The sequence below is a fragment of the Zootoca vivipara genome, chromosome 3, assembly GCF_965207765.1.
Source record: "Zootoca vivipara chromosome 3, rZooViv2.hap1.1, whole genome shotgun sequence".
NCBI lineage: Eukaryota > Metazoa > Chordata > Lepidosauria > Squamata > Lacertidae > Zootoca > Zootoca vivipara.
The window spans coordinates 17,523,698-17,543,585 of record NC_142586.1 but is presented as its reverse complement, the minus strand read 5'-3'; the positions used below and the strand labels follow the sequence as shown (position 1 = coordinate 17,543,585).

At 45.9% G+C, this 19,888-nt stretch overlaps 1 protein-coding gene across 2 annotated transcripts in view; it reads left to right on the top strand.

The window, feature by feature from the left end:
* The window catches only part of LDAH (lipid droplet associated hydrolase), a 105,911-nt gene that overhangs the window by 28,882 nt on the left and 57,141 nt on the right, over positions 1-19,888 (top strand). For both annotated transcript variants that reach the window (XM_060272438.2, XM_060272439.2), the window contains one exon: positions 3,981-4,150. In XM_060272438.2, coding sequence (XP_060128421.1) covers positions 3,981-4,150 — 170 coding nt within the window. The remainder of the gene's footprint in view (positions 1-3,980; positions 4,151-19,888) is intronic.

Genomic DNA, 19,888 nt, shown 5'->3' with positions numbered 1-19,888 from the left:
TAATATGAACTCATCAAAGGTGCAGTTCCTGAACCAATACACAAACCAAAAGACAGCTCTCCTTTAAACTTTACTCTTCTCCAAATTCTGTGATGCAGAATGTGTAAAAAGGCGCATCTCCGTAAAAGCAGTATACACAACCAGGGGCGTACCCAGGATCAAATCTAGGGGGGGGGCAAGCCATAGTTGTTCAGGGGCGGGCCCAAGGGAGGGGAGGGGCCACGAAGTGGGAATGTGGGCGGGGCTACAGGAACCCCCCCCCCACCTTGAACTCTGGACAGCGAGGAAAACAGCAGCAGCAATGCCGACAGAAACTGAAAAGCAAAGCGAAGGAGTGCGCCCAGGAAACAACTTGATGGGGAGCGGCGGCGGCAGCGCTTTTCTGGCCAAGGGTCGTGCACCGTTCGTGCGCTCCGCGAGCTACCTTTGCCTTCGGCAGCTGCCTCCCTCCGGTGTGCGTGTGGGCAGGCACTTCCCACTGATCAGCTGTGAGCGGGTGTGCGCAGCCTTGTTCGAGCCCGCCCTGTAGCTCCTAGCGTGGGGGACGCCTGTTTCCACCACCGCCTGTCTTTTGAAGCGCCACCGTGCTTCTGCGGTTAGGCCCGCTGCTGCCGTGCTCCTGGGGGGGGGCTTGCTTTCAGCAGTGTCCCTGCCAACCGCAGCAATCTCCTATCATGCCGTGAAGCGGCATCACCTCAGAAGCTCCGCTGAGAAGAAGGCCGGGGGGGGGAGAAGCATGGGCGTACCCACCGCCCTGCTTCTAGGGAGGGGCAGCTGCCCCCCTGCCCCGTGGTGGGTACGCCCATGTACACAACTGCAATTTGGGGGAAGTAGCTTGCAAAAATTATTGCACAGGGCTGCAGCTTAAAACTCCTTTTTTAAACCCAAATATATGACTGTATACAGTATAGCTGAACCATGTATCATTCAGCTAAATGATATTGCTGGGTTGATCAAGCAAAAGAGGATGGGTGAGACTTGTCATCATTGAAGAAGCATGTGCGGAAATTGTTATCTTCCGTGACTCAATGGATCTTGTGTATCATGTTCCATCCTGCACGTATACTTTGAGTGGGATAAATTATCAGGCTTTCCCAAACTTGGATCTCCAACTGTTTTGGGACTACAGTTCCCATCATCCCTGACCACTGATCCTAGCTAGCTAGGGATGATGGGAGTTGTAGTCCCAAAACAGCTGGAAGCCCAAGTTTGGGAAACCCTGAATTACGGCAGGTGGTCAGCTAATTCATGTGCATGACAAGGCTATGGAATAGATTTTTTTTAAAAAAAAAAATGAAGCAACTTGGACTAAAAATAGGCATTAGTTTGAAAACAATGTTTCAGCCTTAGGCCCAGAACTAACCTTTTTCATTTTCCATAACCTGTTTAAAGCCTTGTAGATGAAATGTTGCTTCTCATTTTGCAGCGGGTGTGTGCATTCTTATACTTCTTTTTCTCCATCCCTTTATTCACCTTGCCAGTATTCATTTAACAATACATAAATACCGACACGATGTGACCATGAACAGCTTTAATAACTGCATTAATTGGCCTGCTCAGAGCTCTTTCTGTAGGAACCTCACTTCCTTTGCTGAAGGTTTAAACAAGCTGAAAATCTGTCATTAGAAGACAATATTGAAGCAAATATTTTCTACCCAACAGTTATATTTTGTATACCATTGTTGTTGTTGTTTTAAAAAATCCTAAGGTATAGTTGAGGGTGGCTTCTTTCATGCAGGAGATGGGACTTCATGAAAGCAATGCATTTACTTTACCTTATAGCTCAAGGTTCATATCACTAAGTTTACCTGTGAAACCAGGAAGGAAAGCCAGATCAAACAACCACTCGTCATCTTTTTAAGGGGGGGAACCCCAAAGTTGTTGACTTTTAAAGGAAAGGTTCCCCAGAGTTGTTGACCTTTTTTTAGGGAGCTGACACCATGCTTACACATTATCTCTGCTTGGGAAAAGAAACACAGTCACACACATACTGGTAAGCTCTGTATCGGAAAGAGGGAAGGAGCTCTCCCTGCAATTGCCCATGGTTATTGAGCTTTTTGTGGGGGGGAGACAAGAGTTATTGAGGGTTTTTTTTAGGGGAAGAGCTCTTTCTTTTCTTTTAGGCTGGCGATCACTAAGGAACTCACAATCTACCCGGGATCTACCAGAAACGTCCTGGGGATCTACCAGTAGATCCCGATCTACCTGTTGGCCATACCTGTGCTAGCACAACAGGGCTTTCCCCTTTTCCTGTTGTGGCCCCCATTGACTATGGATGGCCAGGAGAATCCCCTGAACAGCACGTGGGGAAAAGAGAGGGGAGATCATTCCATTGGCCAAGCAGAAATGCTTGTGCTGATGGATGATCATAATGATCATTGACTTCTTCCCATTGCCATAATATTTCTTCATGTGCTGAATATGGTATTAAAGTTTCCAAACATTTTTATCACAAGCAGACCTGTACAACTGGTTGCATCAAGTCATCTCAGGGCCATAGCTGCCAAGTTATCCCTTTTTTAAAGGGATTTCCCCTTATGCTGAATAGGCTTCCTCGCGAGAAAAGGGAAAACTTGGCAGCTATGCTCAGGGCAGGTTATGTAGTTATGTAGTATGAGAGCCAGTGTGGTGTAGTGTTTAAGAGCAGTGGACTCGTAATCTGGTGAACCGGGTTCGCTTCCCCACTCCTCCACATGCAGCTGCTGGGTGACCTTGGGCTAGTCACACTTCTCTCTGAAGTCTCTCAGCCTCAGTCACCTCACAGAGTGTTTGTTGTGGGGGAGGAAGGGAAAAGGAGATTGTTAGCTGCTTTGAGACTCCTTAGGGTCGTAATAAAGTAGGATATCAAATCCAAACTCCTCCTCCTCCTTCTCCTCCTCCTTCTCCTCCTCCTTCTCCTCCTCCTTCTCCTCCCCTTCTTCTTCTTCTTCTTCTTCTTCTTCTTCTTCTTCTTCTTCCTCTTCCTCTTCCTCTTCCTCTTCCTCTTCCTCTTCCTCCTCTTCTTCCTCTTCTTCCTCTTCCTCCTCCTCCTCCGTGCCCCCCACCCCACCTTACAACCACCAATCCCCCCTCAAGAATTGGTGGCTAGCCCTTATTACACTCTGTGAGGTTCACGGCATGGTGGAGATCTGAACCTGGGTCTTAACAGCAGAATCCTATTTGTGTCTGCTCATAATAATAGTAATAATTTATTATTTCTACCCCACCTATCTAGCTGGGTTTCCCCAGTCACTCTTGCTCAGAAGTAAGTATCTTTGAATTCATGGGGGAAAACAAAAATAAAAAAATCCTTCCAGTAGCACCTTAGAGACCAACTAAGTTTGTCATAGGTATGAGCTTTCATGTGCATGCACACTTCCTCAGATACACTTCTTCAAATACTTCTTTGAATTCAAGGGGGTTTGCTTCCAGGTAAATGTGTATAGGACATGTATTACTCTGGAATTCCATCCATTATGACACACTGGGTATTTCCTTTGTGAACATTGCTAAAATGGGGTGGGAGTTTTCCTTGGGAACAAGGAGAGAGTTCGTGAGTCAGCTTTTAAAGACCTATGTATGCCCTTCCATGAAATGTAATTTAATGTGGGGAGAAGTCACAGCTTGGAGCTACCATAATTTTAGGTAATGTTGTATGTCAGAGGTAGCCAACATGGTCCCTTCCAGAAGTTTTGGACTATGTCGACCCTTACCCCTGACCATTGGCCGCACTAGATTACGCCAATGGCAGTTGTAGTCTGCACTTGATGGAGGGCACCTTTGTTGTAGGTGGAATCCCATGGCATAAAGTTGGCCTTTCTCAAGAGAACTTGGTCGTTCCATTCCTTAATCAATCACCCCAGCACCGCTAATGTCATATTATAATAAGTTGTGAAAAGTTTTGGCCTTCTTTTCAAAGAACAGTCATAAGAAGCTAGAATGAATGAGATTAAACCTCTTCAAAGCGAAGGAAATGAAATATGTTTTGGGGTTCTTTGCAGAGACGGATGTTAATAAACTAGATGATGGCTTTGGACTTCGTGGACAAATAGAACACAAGTTGAGCTTTATTCGAAAGAATGTACCGAAAGATGTGAAGCTTGTGCTCATTGGCCATTCCATCGGTGCCTACATGATCATTGAAATGTTGAAGCGTGCACGAGATGTGGAGGTATGTCAGAGATGCCTGAACTTGTTGACCTCTTGCCATCCCCTCCCCTCCCCTTGACCCTTCTCCACACAGACTGTAATTTTCTAGCAACTGTTTTCATTTGCTCAAGATGGGCTGAGAAACCTGTTGGCTTATTTGATGGTTTGGTAATGCTTTTGCTGATATTTAATACAGACCCCCGATGATCTAATAATTACGTAGGGTATAAATGCAAAAAAGTTAACACCGCAATCTATAAATGATTATTATTACTATTGTTATTTATTCCATTTATATGCAGTGGTACCTCGGGTTAAAAACACCTCAGGTTACAAACACTTCGGGTTACAGACTCCGCTAACCCGGAAGTAGTACCTCGGGTTAAGAACTTTACCTCAGGATGAGAACAGAAATTGCATGCGGCGGCAGTGGGAGGCCCCATTAGCTAAAGTGGTACCTCCGGTTAAGAACGGTCTCAGGTTAAGAACTGACCTCCAAAACAAATTAAGTTCATAACCAGAGCTACCACCAATGATGTTAAAGAACATCAATGATAAAAGACATAATAAAAAGCATACTGACAGAGCAGCGTAATGTGAGTTGCAGAATTTGGTGCAGCTGTGGTATGAAGTGGTTTTGATTGCAGAATACGCGCAGCCCAGCCATAGTATATAATAAAAGGGGTTGCTGGTGCAGTTTCTTAGCTGGTCCCCTTTTAAGTGGAGGTTCCCTGGCATGTGCATGAAAACAAGGAGGCTGGTCTTCCATCAGAAAACAAGGTCCTGGGAAATACCCACCCTCTGTCTCTGCTCTCTTCCCCACTCTCTGTGAGCCAAAAAATACCTCTGTGTGAGACCAACAGCTCTACAAGCAACAGCTGAAGGAAGAAGTTGCTTAGTTACTATACTGGCAATTGTGTTTAAGGGCAGGAATAATACATTCTGCTGATAGAAGGTAAAGGTGACTATGGGGTGCGGCACTCATCTCGCTTCAGACCGAGGGAGCCGGCATTTGTCCACAGACAGCTTTCTGGGTCATGTGGCCAGCATGACTAAACTGCTTCTGGCGCAACGGAAATACCATTTTCCTTCCCGTCACAGTGATACCTATTTATCTACTTGCGCTGGTATGCTTTCAAACTGCTAGGTTGGCAGGAGCTGGGGCAGAACAATGGGAGCTCAGCCCATTGTGCGGTTTTGAACCACTGACCTTCTGATCGGCAAGCCCTTACAGCCTGTAAGACTCCGGTTACCCACCTGGGATACCTGGGGTCGTCCCACCCCTACAGTGGTTAGAACAAGAGGCAGCTCTTTCGCTGTTGTGTGCCCTCTAAATTGGATTCTTCTTCTTACCAGTTGTGGTGGGTCTGGATTTTAGTAAGAGATTGGTGCTAAAGGGGACCCCCTGGGACAACCTTTAAGCAAGCTCCATCAATCCTCTTATACAACACCTGTCTAAGAGAAAGGTGGTCCATGCCCAACAGGTAGAACAAATGGTTAAGGCAAAGCTTAGTCAATCTATTAAATATTGTACCTTTTTATGTTGCTTATAGTTCATTCACTAAAATACATGCCTTCAAATTATTAATTTTTCTACAATTTCTATGCGCTTAAATTTTCCTCTTTTTTCCCCTAAGCTACAAATTAATAAAATGTCATTAAACATCTCTTCTTCTTCCCCTGCACTCAAAGGTTAGGATTAACCCTTTTGTGGTACTGTAACTGAGCTTGCAAATGGGACCGACCTATTTTTTATTTATTCATGTTGCATTTAACCCTTCCCCCTTGTTATTTATTTATTTTACTTATTTCATAACTTATTTCGGAACGGATTGAGGTTGAATCCCGACAAGATGAAAGTACTCTTTCTTGGGGACAGGGGGCGGGCAGGTGTGACGGATTCCCTGGCCCCGAATGAGGTGACACTGCGGGGGTCATTTGGGACTCACAGCTGTCTATGGAGGTGCAGGTTAATTCTGGGTCCAGGGCAGCTGTCTACCAGCTCCATTTGGCATGCCAGCTGAGAGTCTAGCTGCCTGAACAATGTCTCACCAGAATGATACATACCCTGGTTATTTCCCACTTGAACTACTGCAATGCAGTCTATGTGGGACTACCTTTGGTGACTGGGAGCAGTCAGTGGGGCCACATAGCATCAGTCCTGAAGTAACTTCATTGGCTCCCAGTACGTTTCCGAGGACAATTCAAAGTGTCAGTGCTGACCTTTAAAGCCCTAAATTACCTCAGTTCTGTATACCTGAAGGAGCGTCTCCACCTCCATTGTCCAGTCCAGGCACTGAGGTCCAGCTCTGAGGGCCTTCTGGCGGTTCCCTCACTGCAAGAAGTGAGGTTACAGGGAACCAGGCAGAGGGCCTTCTCGGTAGTGGCGCCTGCCCTGTGGAACGCCCTCCCATCAGATGTCAAGGAAATAAACAACTAACTGACTTTTAGAAAATATCTGAAGTCAGCCCTGTTTAAGGAAACTTTTAATTTTTGATGTTTTCTCGTGTTTTTAATATTCTGTTGGGAGCCACCCAGTGTGGCTGGTGCAACCCAGTCAGATGGACAGGGTACAAATAATAAAAATTAGCAGTACCGTAGTAGTATAACCTGTAAACACCATTTGAATGTAAAACAAACAAGCAAGCAACCCTCAAAGTGGTTTACATGGAACCCAGGGCAGTGAACATGTCGTTTCCAGTGGTTACTCATCCAAGCACTGACCAGATCTGCAAAACAGTGTATCATGACCATATCATATATTTTATACATAATACATGATGGTCAGTCCAACTAGAAAGCTTAAGTTTCCACAAAAGAGTTATTTTTGTAATCCTCAGGGGGTGGGGAAGTAAATAATTACATTCAATATTAAGCAGTGGAGTAATCTAGAAAATAAGAATGCTTCTTTGGCCAGGATATTTTGCTCACATAGTACTACCTGGTTTCAATTATATTTGAATGGTTGAGTTGTCCTTTCTCTTTCTTTTACCTGGCCCCATCGATGCTGCTGGCAGAACAATGATTTGCTAGTGTGTTGAAACTATAAGGTATGTTTAGGACACTTTGAGAGAGCCCTGTTTGCTGGAAGTTAACTTGCTGCATTTAAGACATGCTCAACAATAGAAAATATTTGTGTGAGCCAAATTGTTATGCAACTCCTGTCCCTTTGCCAGAAATAAGTTAGCCGTTACGTTTTATGACATATGAAGTGTGATAATAAGAAACTTGTGTTTCTGTCTCTTTTCTTATTTTTACTGGAATATTTTATTCCCAGTAGAGCTCAAGCTCATATGTGTAGTTTAGTAGCTGGATCATTTGTTTGTGTGCTTGTGAGTGCTTTCGCTATATTCCTTTATTATAGTATTCCAGTTTTGGTTTAGTCTTAAATGCACTGTGGGTTTGTTTTTGTTTGGCTTTTTTAAGCTGCCGCATTTTTATTTTCTGAACTAGAATGTAACGTTATTTTAGTCACTCTCTAGGTTTCTGTACTGAAAAAGCATGATTTGAGGGAATTATTGAACAAAGCCAAAACTGCCTTTTGATGGGTTATATGGAAGAAAACAATTATTTGCATAGAGTGGCATGCAAGTGTTCTATCTGAATTATTTGGGCACTGTGATCCGGCCAGCTGCCTCTGCCCCTGCCCCCTTTCAACTCCCCTGACACCTGCCCATCTTACTTACCATATCTACATGGGGGACATTTGTACACTAGAGTTGCACAGTCTAAACATTTCAGAATGGGGATGCGCAAATGAAGCTTACATGCAACGAGGTTTACATAGGGTTGCCATATTTTGAAGAGCAAAAAACGAGGACAAATTTGCAGACTTCAACCACACCTGCTGAAATTCCCCTTGCCACAAATGCACCTTCTGCTAAAGGCGCCGAAGTTCCGCCTTCTCACCTGGCGATGCTGCTCCAGATTCCCCCGGTCCTCTCTCGTTCCCTAAAATCAAAGCCAGTGTGGTGTAGCGGTTAAGAGCGGTAGACTCGTAATTTAGTGGACCGGGTTCGCGTCTCCGCTCCTCCACATGCAGCTGCTGGGTGACCTTGGGCTAGTCACACTTCCCTGAAGTCTCTCAGCCCCACTCACCTCACAGAGTGTTTGTTGTGGGGGAGGAAGGGAAAGGAGAATGTTAGCCGCTTTGAGACTCCTTTGGGTAGTGATAAAGCGGGATATCAAATCCAAACTCTTCTTCTTCTTCCTATCCCTTTTTAAAAAAATAATAATAATGATTTTTATTAATTTTCCATTTAAACATAATCACACCATCATTATCCACTTTACCTCTTTGGCTCTTTAGAGCCTATCGACTTCCTTCCCTCCCACCTCTTGGCTTTGAAAGTTAACCTTTATATCACGGCATTTTATATATTTTCCAGTTCTAGTAAGACTATCACAAAATACCTCAAAATTTAAATAAATACAGAAAGGTATTACAAATCTTCCGATCGCCCTACTAGTGTTGTTCATTGCTTACAATGATCTTTCAAATATTGTATAAATTTACTCCAGTCTTTTTGGAATACTTGATCGTGCTGGTTTCAGATTTCCCCCGTCAGCTTTGCCAATTGTGCAAAGTCCATCATTTTCATCTGCCACTCTTCTTTTGTTGGTACCAAAGCCTTCCTATCCCTTAGCAGAAGTGCTTTCTCCCAGCTGCTGGCGACTCCATGTGCCTCGTCCTTGCCCCACACAAAGGCCCCAGAGCCCCGCTTCCTCCTTCCTCCTTCCTCCTCCCTCCCCGCTTTCCAGTCCCTTGTCCTCTGGCCGCCCTCTCCAACACTCTCCTAGCCAAACCCAGGGACCCTCTCTCTGCACAACCCCTCGCTTTTAGCACCTAGCATCCTGCACGCCCTTCCCTCGCAGCGCCGATTGTTCCAAGCATCCATGGCCAACCCTCGTGCTGCATCTCCCCCCCCAATCAATCAATCAGCAGCTGAACTGGGTTCCACACAGTCACAAAAGCAAATGAACCGCAAAAAGCCTCAAAAACAAAAACACAAAATGAATAGCAAAAACAGAAGCGCCAAACTTAATCCGTTCCGGAAGTCCGTTTGACTTCCGAAATGTTGGAAAGAAAGGCACAACTTCTGATTGGTACCACCCCGGAAACAATAGCCGACAGCCACATCAGACGTTCAACTTCGTTTAAAAACCAGAACACTTGCTTCCGAGTTTTCGGCGTTTGGGAACCAATGCATTTGAGTACCAAGGCGTTTGAGAACCAAGGTACCACTGTATCACTGTTCCTGTGTCTGTCATCAAAGGTGTTCACTGTATTTGTGATCATAGGTCAGCGTTTCTCAACCGGTGTTCCGCGGCACAGTACTGTGCCGCAAGACACCGGCTTGTGTGCCGCGACGTGTGGCGAGGAAAAGGGCGCTTTGCATTGCTGACGGACTTCCGGTGAGGCAAGATGGCGCGCGGCACGGCAGCGCAAAGCTCCTGAGAGCGACCAGTGTGCCCGTGCCGCCAGCCTAGCCTCCGGACCGCTGGAACCACCACCGCCGGTACGCGGGCGCCAAGTGAGCCCAGCGGATTGACCGGGGAGGTGCTGGAGGCACCCCCCACCGCGACCCCACTGGAGCGACACCGAAAGTGCCCGGCTGGAGGATCGGCGGACCCCTGGGCTCCGCGGCAGCCGCGTGGGCGTCAGAATCGCCCGGCGGATCAAGCGGGGAGCCGCTAAAGCCCCCCAGCGAGCCCGCCTGCGGCCGGGAAGAGCTCTGAAGCCTGGGACCTCCCACCACGCGACGGCCCTGCCTCGTCGCCGCAGCCGTCGCCACCCCAGCCGCCCCAGGAGAAGAGGAAAAGGAGGGAGCCCCCCCCAGGTGAGGGAAAAAGGGAAAGATAGGGAGGAGAGGGCCCCTCGCCACCCCCCAACCCAGGTGAGAGCGCCTGGTGGGTCCGCCTGGCTACCGCGCAGCAGTTCTTCGTCTCCCCTCCAAACTAAACTAAATATAGGGCGGCACAGAGTTGGTGTGCCGCGGGATTTTTTTTTCATAGAACAAGTGTGCCGTGGCCCAAAAAAGGTTGAGAAACACTGTCATAGGTCACCTTTTCTCATCAATTAAATTATGAGTTTAATTGATCACTCAAAATGTTAAAGCATATTTTTTTTGCTCCATAAGACACACTTTTTCCCTCCCAAAAAGGAAGGGGGAAAGTCCGTGCGTCCTTTGGAGCAAAGGCCAGAGCCAGAGCCGTGTGCAGCGGGAAACCGGTTCTCGGGCTGCTTCCGTGACAGCGGAGAGGGCTGCTTCCCTCTCTCACCCCCCCTCTCTCACCCCTCCCCTCCTTGTCTCTCTTTCTTTCTTTCTTTCTTTCATTTCTCTCTCTCTCTCTCACCCCTTCCCTCCCTCCCTCCCTCTTCCAACTTGAATAAAATATTTTGGGGGGGCAGGTAAGCCCCACCTCACATACCGTATCAGCCTTTCTCAACCTGTGGGTCCCCAGATGTTGTTGAACTACAACTCCCATCGCCCCTAGCTAGCAAGGCCAGGGCTCAGGGATGATGGGAGTTGAGGGATGAATTGGGAGTTGTAGTCCAACAACATCTGGGGACCCACAGGTTGAGAACCGCTGCAATTGATCTCAAGACAAAGTGCATGCACACTATATGAGTGACAATGCCCATCAACATGGGGAGGAATGACTTCCTCAAATATTTAATGGGGGGGGGCAAAGGCACCTAGGCCTCTAGGAGTTGGCTACTATGCCTAGGACAATTCAAGAAAGCAAAATATTTTTTTCTTGTTTTCCTTGTCTAAAAACTAGGTGCGTCCTATGGTCAGGTGCGTCCTAAGGAGCAAAAAAAAAAAATTTGGTGGCCCGGGCTTAAAGGATTATCCTGCCCTCCTACGTGACGGTCTCCCAGAAACACATGATCTCATTTTTAAAAATTGTATCACTGCACTCCTTGCGGCAATGTATAAATACATTTCCAACATGTACCTGTTCTTGTGATGCGTGCATAATTTTTCATTTTGGGAAATGGGTAATATCTGAGTGTGAATTGAACCTACTTGTTTCAGTGAAGTGTGAACTCAGTTACGCAGTGATGTTAATTAATGCTAATTATTTTAGCTTCTAAACAAGACATATTAAATGTCCGAAAAAGAGAATCCAGTCCCAGCAGCTACTGAATCTCAGTCTGCTTTTTATCTCTTCTGCTTGCCAATTTTTTAAAAAATGATGAGAGCGAACATTCTCAAAATCTTAAAAGTCTCTAAGAATAATAAAAGCTCATGTCGATTCCAACAGGCCAAAGTTTGCTTTTATGTGTGCCTTATTCCTCTCAGCTGTTGTTAACCATGGTTCCTATGCAGTCATTGTGGAACATGGGCCAGAACTTCTTGTCAGATTGTTGGGCTTCAAGCCTGCTTGAAGATCTATTGAGAAATGCACTGGCAGTTCCCGAGTAGCGCCAATTCACTCAGGCAGGTTGTCGGTTTATTGCTTCACCTCTATAATTTAACTTAGCAGATTGAGGGGAAATCCATCTTGAGTTTCCCCTGGCTAATATTTGCCCATGATTCACAGTGTTAAAGACAGTGTGTCTAATCCAGGTTTGGTCCATCTAGGGCAGGCATCCCCAAACTGCGGCCCTCCAGATATTTTGGCCTACAACTCCCATGATCCCTAGCTAACAGGACCAATGGTCAGGGATGATGGGAATTGTAGTCCAAAACATCTGGAGGGCCGAAGTTTGGGGATGCCTGATCTAGGGCGACACTAGGACTTCGCTTTGAAATGAGGATATTTAGAAACTTTCCCAAGAAAACTATCTAGCATCAGCAGTGTACTTTTGAAAATTTGGGTTATTTGACTAAGTCAACAGTAAAACACAAAGCTCCTCAGCATTTGACCTCAGTAGGTGAATGCCCTATACATATTTTGCTGTGAAAATCTATGGTATCTAGCCTTGGAGGGTATAAACTTCAACCAGCCTCCCCATGTCTTCAGATCTTCTGGAGAGACCTTGCTCTATTAGTAGAGCTATGTTTCAGTTCCATAAAGGAGTGCATTTTAATTGTACATGATATCTCGAATTATTTCATTCTGTTTTAGCTTTATTGGGTTTTGTGTCTTTTATTCTGTTGCACATGCTTGCTGGTTTTAAACTATATTTGTATGTTGCATGAATTAATTTTATTCACCTTTTCCTGTTATCCTGCAACAGTACACCCCATTTCGTTCCGTCAAATTTCCTACCGAGTTATGTGAAAGGTTGCAGCCTGTTTAATTTGCTTGGCTTAAGTAATGTATATTTGACTTAGTCTGAAAGCCTAGTTTTGACAGTGGGAATTATTTTAGAGCCATGGCAGAAAAGTCACTAAACTATTTGGCAAGCAAATAAAATTCTTCAGTGAAGAATTTCTTCAGGCACAAAAGAATTCTGTAATGTGTATCCTACCCTTGAGATTTCAATAAGGTAACACTGTTAGTTGCATCAGATGGAATAGTCTGGGCAGGGCCACAGCGGTAGTTGCCTTGGCTCAAAATTTCAAAAAAAAAAAAAGAAGGTAGTGATAATTCAATGAAAAGTAGCACACTGCCCCCCTCACACAGAAAATCTCCCAATGTTTGTGTGAGCAAATTGAGCAGATTTCGGTGGCGACCGGTTGCTAGGATGCCCTCTGCATGGGCTTCAGAAAGATACCCACCCCCGGCCAATCCCGCTCTCCACTGTGCTCATCACTCAGTGGATTCTGTGGCTGCCTCTCAGGTAGGCCACCAAGCTATTGCCCCTTCATTCCAGCCTATCAGCGGGTGGTGCTGAGGATATTTGCCTTGCCCCGACTGCTGGCAACCCATGCTATGCCACTGGATGGAATTGAACCTTGTGTTTTTCTATATTTTCCATCAGCTGAAGCATTTCAGCTTGCCAGATGGAATTATTCCACCCCACACGGATGTGCTGTTCTGGGGTTTTTTTTCCTGGATGCTACTAGCCAAATTGGGGGGTGCAGGGAGAGAGGGAGGGGGGAATCCAGTTGCACAAGTGGAAGCTGATGGGCTGAATGGGTGAACCTGACCCATAGACAAGTAAGCAGAAGATTGTGTGAGGTTTTTATCACCATTTGCAATAACAAATTCAACTCTTGGTTTGGACATATGCTAATTCTTGAGACACAAAGGAATGCTTAAAGGAGGTTTGAAGTGGGTAAATCCCACTTGAAACTGATAGAAAACATTTTCTAGCTTTTGAGGTTCTTTTTAACTTTTACAGCCCAGGGCAGTGGAGTTCAAACAACCAGAAGAGTCACAGATGTTGGTGCAGATTGACCACCTGTGAGCTAGCATTTATTTATAGATAACTGAAGATGACTTTTAGCATTGTGAGACAGATTTTATTGACTGGGTTTATTACGGTACTTTATTCTTCTCCAAGCTGCTGTCACAGAATATATTTATTCTGTTCTCATATCTTTAAAGGCTATCAAGTTTGCTCTTGATATTCTACAGGGTCCAATTAAAGCAGGACTCTTAAAACAGGAATTTTATCAGAGGCTTTACTTATTTAACATTCTGTAAATCAAGAACAATTAGATTGTGGTTCACCAAATGAGTTGGGAGCGAGCCTCTGTCTCATTGATTTCACTGGAATCTAGCAAATGCCCTTTATCACTTCTTTGTTGATCGGCTCACTCGGGGGGGGGGGAGCATGGTAAAAAGAATATCCGTAAAGCTTTTGGGAATATCTGCATTTTAAAATTTACAGTAATTGTAAAGCCTAATAAATAGGGCAAAGACTTTAGAAGTAGCTAAGATCTAGACAGCATCTTAAAGAGCAGAGACATCACCTTGCCAACAAAGGTCCATATAGTTAAAGCTATGGTTTTCCCAGTAGTGATGTATGGAAGTGAGAGCTGGACCATAAAGAAGGCTGATCGCCGAAGAATTGATGCTTTTGAATTATGGTGCTGGAGGAGACTCTTGAGAGTCCCATGGACTGCAGGAAGATCAAACCTATCCATTCTGAAGGAAATCGGCCCTGAGTGCTCACTGGAAGGACAGATCCTGAAGCTGAGGCTCCAATACTTTGGCCACCTCATGAGAAGAGAAAAGACCCTGATGTTGGGAAAGATGGAGGGCACAAGGAGAAGGGGACGACAGAGGATGAGATGGTTGGACAGGGTCCTCGAAGCTACGGACATGAGTCTGACCAAACTGCGGGAGGCAGTGGAAGACAGGAGTGCCTAGCGTGCTCTGGTCCATGGGGTCACGAAGAGTCGGACACGACTAAACAACTAAACAACAACAAGATCTATTGGAGCACCTCAGGGAAGGGGATTGGCCCTCTCAAGTTTTTTTCAATAAAATATTACTCGTGATTCATCTGGGTGTTTTTTAAAATAAAATAAAAAATCTACAGTGAGATTTTTTAAAAAACCCACTTAAAACACTTCTAGGAAGTTACATGACATTAAAGTAGCAAAACATACCAAAATAGAACATAAAAGTAAAAGCCTGTTATTCCGCTGCAGTAGTCCAAGTGCAACATTACACTGAAGGGGAAATGAAGAATTAGAATCCAAATGACTGGTAAAATAAATAGTAGTAAGCAGAATTCATTAAGCAATCTGTTTAACAACCACTTTGTGTTGTGTTTTAGTGACATGAATGAGATTATTACAACATTGGTTATAATATTACTTAGGTAAGAGGGGAATGCATTTATCTGGATATTTGATTTATATCAGGATAGTCAATGGGGTATCCTCCAATTGCTTATTTGTTGGTTTATTGCAGGGGTGGCCAACTCCCAAGAGACTGCGATCTACTCATAGAGTTAAAAACTGGCAGCGATCTACCCCCTTTTTGGGGGTTCAGGTCAAAGTTGTTGAGCTTTTTTGTTCAGTTTTTTCAGTGAGAGGTAAAATGTTGAGGTTGTTTTAGGGGAGCCACAGTTGTTCAGCTTCTTTGGGGAGAGCCAATGATCTACCAGTGATCTACCGCAGACGTCCAGTGATCTACCACCAGATCACAATCTACCCGTTGGACATGCCTGGTTTATTGCATTTATATCCCACCTTTTTCTCCAAGGAGCTCAAGGGGACATGGTTCTCCCCTTCCTCATTTAATCCCTATGCGGCCGGTTAGGTACTGAGAGGTACTGACTAGCCCAAGGTCACCCAGTAGTTTCATGGCCAAGTGGGCTTAGTGGGGATATGAACCCTCCCAGGTCCTAGTCTGACACTAAGCATTCTCCCCTTATCTCTGATGATTGACAATGCTTGATGGGACTTGTGGACCTTGTGGATTTTGTTGGGCTCCCACTCCTGGCTTATATTGTTTTCTGTCTCCACATTTTTGGCAGCCATCTGTCTCGAGAGACAATGGAGTGCACTTGCAGGGGTGAAGACAAACCACTATGTTAGCAGCACTGAAGTGACCTCCCTGGGGTACAAGCTTGGGCAGTGTGTATGGAGGTCCTGGGCTGTCAGCCTTGCTGATGTGGTCCAAAGGAAAGCAGAGCAATGTGTTTGACACCAGCCCAGCTGCAGGAATTGCCATAAGGAGGTATACAAGGCGCCATCCAACCGCCTTAGGGACTCCACTTCAGATTTGTTCAGGGTTCACTCCTTAGCCTTTTCTTCTCCCAAATATATCCCACGAGGCAGGGAAGGTTTAGGATCACAGTTTTCCTTCTAGATGGGCAAACTTCCCAGGTTGGCGAGCCCCATCTGCCCCTCACTTCCCCCTACAGCACGTGCAGAAGCCGCCTTCTTGACTGTTGGACCCACTATTGGCCTCGTCCTCGCAATCCACCAGAGCCTGTCTTTGTATGCAGGGGAGGTCCCTAACTCACTGAGGATTTGAGACCCATTGGCTACCCTCACCTGATTTAGCCAGCCAGTCGAAGCTGTTCCCAGGGTGTGGCCACTGCCACATGCTTACAGCTTCTAGGAGCCACAGGTGAGAGTTTGGTGGGGTGCAGTGGGAACCAAAGGTGGACAAACTACTCCAAAAGGAGCATGACCAGAGGTTACCCCTCCCTTAACACCCCACACAACTCTCATTATACTTGACATTTGACTATGCCAGGCATAGGCAAACTCAGCCCTCCAGATGTTTGGGGACTGCAACTCCCATCATCCCTAGCTAAGAGAACCAGTGGTCAGGGATGATGGGAATTGTAGTCTCAAAACATCTGGAGGGCCAAGTTTTCCTATGCCTGGACTATGCTGTCTGGGATCGCTGGTGCTGATTTTATTATTTCTACCCTGCCCATCTGGCTGAGTTTTCCCAGCCGCTCTGAGCAGCTGTTTTTAGGCTTCCTCTCCTGTTTTTCTGTCGCCACATAGCAATAATCAATAATCTAGCAACCATCTATAATTTTCTATGCATTGATTTATTTGCCTTTGTGGCTTTCTGCTGTTTTCTTTATGTTAGTACAGGCTTAACATAAGGGTGCAGTATGTTAAATATAAGGCTCAGGTTTAAATGATGAAGGGTATATAATTTTCTAAGTCATCAGTCTTGTTTAAGGCACACTTACACATTCATTGCATTGTTGTGTGCTTTGCAAACACCTGAGAAACTTACGGGGAAAACATTCACATTGCTGACTTGTAGGTCTCCTGAAATGAACCCCAGAGCACATGCATCTGACAGCAGCTGAGATCAGCATGTCAGCAATTCAGATGTTGCATTATTAATCAGGATGCAGATGTGAGCATCACTCCGTGCCAGATAATAATGAACTGTCCAAATCGGTTGTTGAGTAAGTGTGATTAATACAAGAACCTTGCCAGCTAAAGCTGGAGGAAAAACTGCAACTTGCTCAGCTCAGCAAAACCTCAGAGAAGCAAAGTCCTGGAAGGACAAGGGTCCACTGATTTCTCCAGAGGAACCTTTGAATGGCAGCCTCATGGAACAAGTGGTGCTAAGGAGGGAAAAGGTCTTATAGATGCAGGAAAAGACGGCAAGCAAAATTCTGTGGAAAGTGTGCTTGAAGCTAGGGAAGCGACCCCGGAGCAGAGGGGGCCTTGAAAGCCCTGTTGCCCACTTTTATCCATCACGAAGCCTTGCACTTGCTGGGACGTGGGTGGCGCTGTGGTCTAAACCACGGAGCCTCTTAGGCTTGCTGATCAGAAGGTCTGCGGTTTGAATCCCTGCGACGGGGTGAGCTCCCATTGCTCTGTCCCAGCTCCTGCCAAGCTAGCACTTTGAAAGCACACCAGTGCAAGTAGATAAATAGGTACCGCTGTGGTGGGAAGGTAAATGGTGTTTCCGTGTGCTCTGGCTTCCGTCATGGTGTCCCATTGTGCCACACTTAACTGTCCCGTGGCTCTTTTACTTTTTACCTATACTTGCTAGAAATCAGTGGGCAAACCAACCGATTGTGATTGAGAGCCTTAGTTGCAAAGCATAGAATCATAGAGTTGGAGAGGGTCTTGAGGATCATCTAGTCCAACCCCCTGCAATGCAGGAATGTGCAGTTTTCCCTTATGGGGATTGAACCTGCAACCTTGGAGTTATTGGTACCAAGCTCTCAGCTATCCATGCTCAGTTCCTCAGCTTCTTGCCATCAGCTGGGCAGCAGACTGACCATTGCTTCTTCTTCTTCTGGGCAACAGTGGTGTGTTTCTCACCAATTTTCCTACGCACACACACACTCCCTTTGGACCATGTGAGGGTGTTTCAAAGTGACCACTGATAACTCACATTGCTGAATTTCGTGGAAGTCTCTGGAGGGAAAGGAAAGGTGAGGCAATAATGCAGCACAGTAGAGGAAACTTCTTCCGTGAATCTTCCTTTTGAGAGCCCATGCCTCTGTTCCTCTTTGGCACAATTGCATATTCCTCTTAAACATAATGAAAGAGGCTTTATTCGCAAGCATCTTTGCCTCACTCGCCAAGTCCAAAAGTTTGTCCCACCTAAATTGCTATTTGAAATAATCAGTTTTTAGTTTTTCTATGTAGGTCAGCCAGGGGTGTAGCTAGGGGGTGGTGAGGTGGGCCCCTGCCAGGGGCGCAGGAAATTGGGGGGATGCAAAAATTGGCTAAAAAATATGTCCGTAAATATAAATATTTATTATTGCCTCATAAGAAATGGTTTTAAATAGAGGGTGAATTGAATGATTTGGGGGGAGGGGTGGAGGAGAGGTGGAAAGAAGAGCTTATTTGTCCGTGGCTAGGGGACGCAATCTGGACAGTTCTGCCAGGGGCACAAGATCACCTAGCTATGGCTCTGAGGTCAGCAGAAGAGCATCCAGAAAGCAGCTTTTTGGATATATGTATGCATCAGTTTTCTCTTTCCCAGGCTAAACAAACCTGTCCTTTTCAGTCTTTCACTGTGTCACTTTCTAGTATTGTAAAATGCTTCCTGCTTCTCTGTGTATTAAATGAATAATTTGGATCTAATTGCGAATAGGGAAAGGCTGCACAGGGTGCTCATTTTGTGCGGAAGGCGCTCTTTGTATGCACAAAGGCATTCTCTCCTTACCATTTAACATGGCACTGACTTGAGGGCTTAATCGGTGGCCAATACTCCCATCTGCAGGAAGTTGTGTGGCATTTTTAATGCTCAGCACCATGTATACATAAGCCAGTGGTGTAAGGGATGAGTGCATGCGTGTGTGAGAGAGAACCTGCCTCGAATTGTTTCTCCTTACAAAAGTATATTGTGAAACTTTTCCATTGGGTGCAGTGGAGAGGCTCAAGGTCCAACAGGAAAGTGATGGTTAGTTTTCTTTCTTTCTTGGACTTCCATAATGGGAGTGACTGGAAGTTTTAAGGTGTGCAACTGTGATACTACATTGCCGTGCAAGCTTCTATGTGCCCATCTTCCAGCCAATAAACTACCATCCCTCTCCCACCCCCCACTCTGTCTTCTTCTAATCTTTTTCTGCTTTTGATTAAGACATATAAGCCCCTTCACAGTTGATATTATCATATCATTGTGAATACCGGCCCTTTTCTCCACAGAATGGTGTTGTCCGCTTTTTGAGCTCTGAATGTAAAGGTAAAGGGGCCCCTGACCATTAGGTCCAGTCGTGACCGACTCTGGGGTTGCGGCGCTCATCTCGCGTTATTGGCCGAGGGAGCCGGCGTACAGCTTCCAGGTCATGTGGCCAGCATGACTAAGCCGCTTCTGGCGAACCAGAGCAGCACATGAAAACACTGTTTACCTTTCCACTGTAACCGTACCTATTTGCACTACTTGCACTTTGATGTGCTTTCGAACTGCTAGGTTGGCAGGAGCAGGTACCGAGCAACGGGAGCTCACCCCGTTGTGGGGATTTGAACCACCGACCTTCTGATCGGCAAGCCCTAGGCTCAGTGGTTTAACCCACAGTGCCACCCGCGTAAAATCTGAATGTAAAATCCCCTCAAAAAAGTGGGCAACTTTGGTATGAAAGTAGGGTAAGGGCTTTCCCCCCCACCTGGAACTCACCAGAACTCAATTCTGGCACCTCTCAGTTGGGCGCCATTGTCATTATAAAAGGACAAGAGAGACGTTCATGGTGAGTTCTGGCATCTCTTTTTCTAGAAAAATAGCACTGAGCAGGGTCATCAGCTCAGTCTGTCCATGGCATAAGGCAGTGGTTTTCAACCAGTGTGTTGTGGCACCCTGGGGTGCCTTGAATGATGGTCAGGGGTGCCGCGGGCAGTACTGGCCTCTGTCCCTCTTTCCTTCTCTCCTTCCCTCCTCTGATGCCCTCTTGCGTCTCTGCCTCCCAAAGGCTTGCGTAGCTGTTTGTTGCAGCAGCCCTGGCTACAAGCTCCCTAGGCGAATGGTG